At 38.8% G+C, this 6,314-nt stretch overlaps 2 protein-coding genes across 2 annotated transcripts; one reads left to right on the top strand and one right to left on the bottom strand.

Annotated features, from left to right (window-relative positions):
* The first annotated feature begins 200 nt into the window (after positions 1 to 200).
* LOC116001328 lies at positions 201 to 1,851 on the top strand. Its single transcript, XM_031241213.1, has 7 exons — positions 201 to 510; positions 547 to 585; positions 659 to 846; positions 927 to 1,107; positions 1,187 to 1,303; positions 1,399 to 1,536; positions 1,639 to 1,851. Exons 1-7 carry the CDS (start codon positions 346 to 348, stop codon positions 1,849 to 1,851), a joined length of 1,041 nt encoding a protein of 346 aa, XP_031097073.1. The 5' UTR covers positions 201 to 345.
* A 1,126-nt stretch (positions 1,852 to 2,977) lies between these two features.
* Positions 2,978 to 5,609, bottom strand: LOC116001327 (protein FAR1-RELATED SEQUENCE 5-like). Its single transcript, XM_031241212.1, has 3 exons — positions 5,600 to 5,609; positions 4,493 to 5,333; positions 2,978 to 4,364 (listed from the first exon to the last, which is right to left on the bottom strand). Exons 1-3 carry the CDS (start codon positions 5,607 to 5,609, stop codon positions 2,978 to 2,980), a joined length of 2,238 nt encoding a protein of 745 aa, XP_031097072.1.
* Positions 5,610 to 6,314: the final 705 nt, after the last annotated feature.

Genomic DNA, 6,314 nt, shown 5'->3' with positions numbered 1-6,314 from the left:
TTTTTTTTCAGATTAAAGAATTTATGCTGACCAGTTCAAGTTGTTGTTAGTAATCAAAGATGGGAACTATCTACGTGCAGAATAGTACAACACTTGAGATTAGTGCAATTACTCTAAAACCACTGCTCTTATATGACTACGGTTTATTATACATTACTTTGTCTTACAAAGTTGGGTTTAACATGCATTCCTCTGTGTTGTTAGTCTCTTGTTGACAGGTTGGAGGAGAAAAAAACAATTCTTCATTCAGCAGTCCAAGACATTATTGAGCTAGTGCATCAATCACCAAAACTAGCTCAAGATTCTGAGTTATTCCATTCTGTGTTTGAGAATGCCCAGAATTTAATGGCTTTGAAGCCTGGAGTAGCACATGATCCTAGCCTAACGTCTGACCAATTCGATGATGATTTTTGGGATAACCCAGATAATATACTAGCGCTAGAGCAAGCTGAACAGGCTGCGCAAAGGGGGAAGTCATTGATGGACGCTCCTACTTTTAGCTTAGGGTTATCGCAAGAACAGACAAACTTCAATTGTGCTGACGTTTCGACCATTGCAAGGGGGTATGTTACCCCTCCACCACAGGTTAATCACAAAACTTAAACAATGTATTTGTTGGGGTTCAAAACACAGATTAGTGACAATGATCTTATTGCAGGCTACCATTCGTTTGGGGGGCTCACATAGTGCATTGTCGGGGGAATTAAAGTTGGTACCTTGTGACCGTAAGGGAAAATCACCGTTGAACACCAGCCCCCAAATGCTCACGGGTTATTTGAGCGCTACGCTAGTTGAAGTGTGTACCGTCCTATGGGATTGGGTTTTTGACAACTCCCAGGCTGATTTGTAAGTGTATTTTGGAATGCATTGCACTTGTATTTCTATTTGTGGGACCACTAACCATGGGAGGGTGTTTACTTTCCCAGTGGTGAGGTATTGTTCTCGTACCATGGACAGAATGCACTATGGCGGGACTTTCGGACTTTGCAACAGGGCACACATGTTTCTGCTGCAGTCGTTGATGCATGGTCTAGTCTGTTGAATGCACCGGTAGAAACAAGGAGGTGGGGCATGCCGTCGCGCTTGTTTGCATCATTATCCACTACGGTACGTTCTTATAAAAAACAGAACTACCGATTAAAGTTCTATATGGTTCACCTTACAAACGTGGTTTTTGTGGAAACAGCAAGGCACGGTGATCTCTGCTACTGCTGACCGTGACGAAAGGCTAAACTGGTTCTCGAAACGCCTTAATGCAGATCTCCGGTCATCAAAATATGTTGGTTGGAGTTGTATAGACTTGGTAAGTTTACCACACGTAACAGGTGAGTGCACATCCATGCATTCTGGATGGTTTGCAACATTGCTTTGTTAAGATTAATGTTTTCTCACTCGCAGTTTGTTTTCCCCATTATTGACCGTGGACACTATTATGTTATGATCGTCTGCACAAAGAATCGAAGGTTTGATATTATAGATAACTGCTCGTCTCGGTTGTCTAACAAACAGAGATATGGGAAAACACCTGATAATCTGGTATTTCTTATAGTCGTGCTCTTCTAGTGTGGGGTGCATGTTGGAGAATGGAATTTATACACTGGTATGTTATAAAATGCATGTGTTTGGTTATCTTTGCAGATTGACTTGCTTACCTCGTTCCTAGAGCTCAATGGCCACCCCTTTCGTGCTGTTTTGGTCCGAAACTTGGAACCCAAGAGGTTGCAGATGGGTTGGCAGGTCACATCTAATAAGCATGACTCTGGAATTTATACCATGTGTCATATGGAGTTGTTCACTGGACAACGGTGTGCTGAATTGGACTATGGGTTGGTAAAAGGGGATACATGGTAGATTCTAAATCTTCGGAAGCGATACATGCACAACATTATTATGTCAGCAAAAAATGTGCACAAGGATGCAATTTCCACGCGTGTTGCACAGTATGGGCGTTTAAGATCGGGCAATGCTTCCTAGTGGAATCAGAACAGTTGGAGGCTATGGGGTGGGATGCTTTTTGGGGAATTGCTATGTAGTTCAGCATTATTATTATGTTTAGACTAGGACACGATTTATGGGTGTTAATGATTTGCACCTTTATTTTGGAGGCACGTGCAGTTGTTTGCACTGTAGATTTTGGAATCATTCTATTGTGTTTTTAATCATCTTAATGTGTTTTGAATAATTACAGTGTGCATTCAGGGTTTGTGTTTTTCATTTTTATTTATTGTTTAATATAGTCTGAACCAGTCCTAAGATCCTTGGGTTTTTATTTATTTGCTTTTGATCTTATGAGTTATGAATATTATATTATATTATATACATAATTTTTTTTTTTTTACTTCGTGCATGGTTTTTATTTTTTTGCGAAATTTAATTTAAGTGTGATGAGAGCTAGAGAACTTGCAATCACTTAAGTACTTTAAGAAATGCAAGCATCATATGAAATAATTAACTTCTAAAGAAATAATAAGCAATCGCATCTGCATGTGTTTACCCAAGAAAAAAAAACTACAAATGCTATATAGGCTAGTAAAAAAAAATACACAATTCATTTTTATTTATTGTTTAATATAGTCTGAACCAGTCCTAAGATCCTTGGATTTTTATTTATTTGCTTTTGATCTTATGGGTTATGAATATTATATTGTATTATATACATAATTTATTTATTTATTTTTTTACTTCGTGCATGGTTTTTATTTTTTTTTTGCCAAATTTAATTTAAGTGTGATGAGAGCTAAGGGACTTGCAATCACTTAAATAGTTGAACAAATGCAAGGCATCATATGAAATAATTAACTTATGAAGAAATTCAATAATGGTCTCTGCATGTGTTTATCCAAGAAAAAACTAAAAATGCTATATAGGCTAGTAAAAAAAAAGTACACATTTCATTTGTATTTATTGTTTAATATAGTCTGAACCAGTTAACTAGGATGATTATCATATGCTGGTGAGTATGCACATACACACCACTTTAACCCGTTGGACAGTTTCGGCTATCGTGCCGGGCAAATTGGTTGCACGATCTACACAGTCGCTTCGGCTTCTTTGACTTTTCGATTCCTTTCTCTCTATTGCTCTTGATACGTCTTCCACTACCTTTATTTTTGACCTTCAATGGGGGTTTTATGGTCACGATGTCTGGTGCACGTGTCTCACAGAATGCCTCTATAACACCTTTGTTGCCCTTTGCAAGTTCCTGAGTTGCTCCGTCCTGTGTGAATTCTTCTTTCAACCCCTTAATTACCTGCGTCATGCGTTCCAATCGGTCCGAGTCACCACCAACTAACCCAATACATGAATAAATATCTGACCACATTTTTTTCATTAATAATTTTGTGGATGAATCCCTTGAGGTATGTTGCTCCCTTGTGGTTAGATGCTCCATGCAAGATAGTTTAGTCCACCTAGGCACCACATACTGGTTAGGGATGCACTCTAGCCGTGCATCTTTGAAGACCAAGAACATGTGTCTGCAAACCATACCCAAACGATTGAATAATCCACAGCTGCATAAAACACTATTATCTGCTGGACTATGTTTCACACAGAAAATTCGGTTGCATTCCTCTTTAATGTCGTACCAGGTAGAGTCTCCATCTTTGCGAATCTCAACTATTTGACAGTAGAAGCACCCCGCAATTATTTCTTTTTGAACCTCGTAGAAAATCGTAATAGTGTACACTGTAGCCGCGTGTCGTTCAAGTAGTAATGGTGTCTCGTAATCAGGGAAGTAACCCCCACATTGAGCATTTCGTTTAGCATCACTATGTCGTTGTGCGTCTATTGCACTCTCGTACTGGAAATAAAACTCCACTAGACTAGCGTTTGGGGATGTGAATTTTCCAAACGCACTGTTCTCTGCTTCAGATCGTGATGTAGTACGGATCAACCCACCCATGAACACATCTCCAAAATATGCTGGAATCCAAAATTTCCTGAGCTCAAATAAATGACATAGCCATTGGTTGTTGGCCAGCTTGTACTCTTCCATTAGTGCTTTCCATTGAGCTTCAAAGTCCTCAACGGATATTACCTCGTTCCAAACAATCTTATTTAACTTCTTCCGAAATACCTCGTCTTTTGCTAGTTCAGGCCCCACTTTTTCACTCACTTTTGTCATGATATGCCACATGCAGAAACGGTGGCGGCATTCATTAAAAACCTTAGGAATTGCAGTCCTCATAGCTGGGTCTTGATCTGTAACAATATAAAGTGGTGGGTTACCCATTGCGGCCTTGAAATTGTCCAACAACCATGTGTATGAATCTATGTCTTCCTTTGTGAGCAATCCTGCAGCAAATGTGACGCATCTTTTGTGATTGTCAACCCCCGTGAACGGCACAAAAACCAAGTTATACCTGCGATCACCATAACTCAACTTATTAATGCACAACAAACGAAATTAATTGTGATGCCCAGATTATCAAAACAAACACACGATGCTCATATCAACTAATGCTTTGGAACTATAATATTAAACACATACTTGTTAGTACCGTATGTTGCATCAAATGATACAACATCTCCGAAACGCATGTAGTTTTGCCGTGAAATGGGGTCAGACCAAAATAGTCGTGCAAGCCTGTTTTCCTCGTCAAGGTAGTAGTTGTAAAAAAAATCAGCATTCAACTCTTTCTTGTTGCGAAGTTTCTCGATAACTATTTGTGCATCTCCACCCTCAATATATGCTTGTAAGTCACGCTTGAAGTTACAGAACTCCATGCTTGTTGCCCCCACGTTATCATACCCACCAGCCACCTCTTTGCAAAGTCTAAATGTTCGCGTGGGTCCTATATTTGCCTTTGCACAGTTGGCAATAAGTGTTTGTTGCCAGATATCAAGTTTTCGATTTGCACGCAAAAATACTTTGGATGCATCTGTTGCCAAATAATGGTTGTGCTTGTTTTCAAATATAGAAACCAAAAACTCTCCGGTGTTGATCTTTCTGAAACCTATCTTGGCACCACAACCAACCCTATTGGAGGGTCGTCGCCTACGTTGTATAAGACCTCCACCATCTTCTCCTTCCCCATTTTTGTGCTTCTTTACACCCCCACCTTTATATCCCTCACGGCTGCAGACTAAATATTTTGTTGTTATTTCTCCTTCCCTATTTCTCTTCACGGTGCTTTGCCTGGCGTCGAATCCACTTAGGGCGGCATAACTCCTATACAGTTGGACACCCTCTTCTAATGACTTAAATTTAAGACCAACATGTGGCACAGATGCACCCTCACAATTGGGCACCCAATACTTGGTTCTTCCTGGAGATATCTCCATTATGCAAGGTTCAACAGCAATTTGAGTTGTTTCTCCTGCATTCCCGTCTGCCAAAAAGTTCGATTATTAAAACAAAATACAAATAATAAAATTAAAGCCTACACTATTGAAGCAGTGCACTGCTGTAGTAGCAGGAGAAAAAAACCAGCGCCAAAAGGAAGGGAAAAACAAATCACACAGTATTTATAAACTAATTAATTGTTCCAGTAGTGCATGGTGAAGTTGCACTACATTCTCACACAATACCACCATTCTACTATTAAATAAAACAAGATCATGGTTACATATCAACAATCAACGTACTATTACTAACCTGAATGCATGTTGGCGAGGATGGTGATGGCGTTCTCTTACTGGTGGCAGGAAAACGATGTACGTGATGTTGCAGTCGTTAGGATGGTGGCGAAGTACTCTTACCAGTGCCAAGAAAACGATAAAAGGCCTCTTGTAGTCGTTTCCCAATCAAAACTCACTACCGCAAAGATAGGAGTTCAACTACCAGAAGGATCGTATAGAATAGTATTAAAATTAAAAAGGAACAGGGCATTGCCGGACATACCCCTATGTATTCAGTTTAATAGTAAACGGTGCGATTATCCTAATTAATTGTAAGCCATTAGATCACCACAAATCTATGGTTAGTACAAGTTCTCAAGTTTGCATGGTAAGGGAGGTTTGCATCTGAAAACCACCCTATATATATATATATATATATATATATATATATATATATATATATATATATATTATACAATATTTATATTTTGGTACAGCTTTTTGAACAACTATTATTTATATATAAAAATTACTCGAAAAAAGGCCCAAATTAAAATATGACACATGGCCCCAATTTTTATTGGAATGACCCTGCCTATATACATAGGCAAATTGACCCTAAACCTGTAAACCATGTTTTCAAACCAACCAATCAAACCACAACCGAAAGTAAATTCGATATTGAACAACGTTCCTAAACCATGTCTTCAAACCAACCAATCAAACCACAACAAAGAAATTGCTTATAAAAT

Source organism: Ipomoea triloba, chromosome 13 (assembly GCF_003576645.1).
Source record: "Ipomoea triloba cultivar NCNSP0323 chromosome 13, ASM357664v1".
NCBI lineage: Eukaryota > Viridiplantae > Streptophyta > Magnoliopsida > Solanales > Convolvulaceae > Ipomoea > Ipomoea triloba.
This window is presented reverse-complemented; position numbering and strand designations above follow the sequence as displayed.

What these genes read in the sequence shown, in the direction of transcription:
- LOC116001328 (XM_031241213.1), top strand. Translation starts at nt 346, where the DNA reads ATGGCTTTGAAGCCTGGAGTAGCACATGATCCTAGCCTAACGTCTGAC. An exon ending in TTGCATCATTATCCACTACG is followed by an intron (nt 1,108 to 1,186) that starts GTACGTTCTTAT and finishes TTGTGGAAACAG; the next exon opens with CAAGGCACGGTGATCTCTGC. An exon ending in GGAAAACACCTGATAATCTG is followed by an intron (nt 1,537 to 1,638) that starts GTATTTCTTATA and finishes TTATCTTTGCAG; the next exon opens with ATTGACTTGCTTACCTCGTT.
- LOC116001327 (XM_031241212.1), bottom strand. An exon ending in GCAACATACGGTACTAACAA is followed by an intron (nt 4,365 to 4,492) that starts GTATGTGTTTAA and finishes TGGTGATCGCAG; the next exon opens with GTATAACTTGGTTTTTGTGC.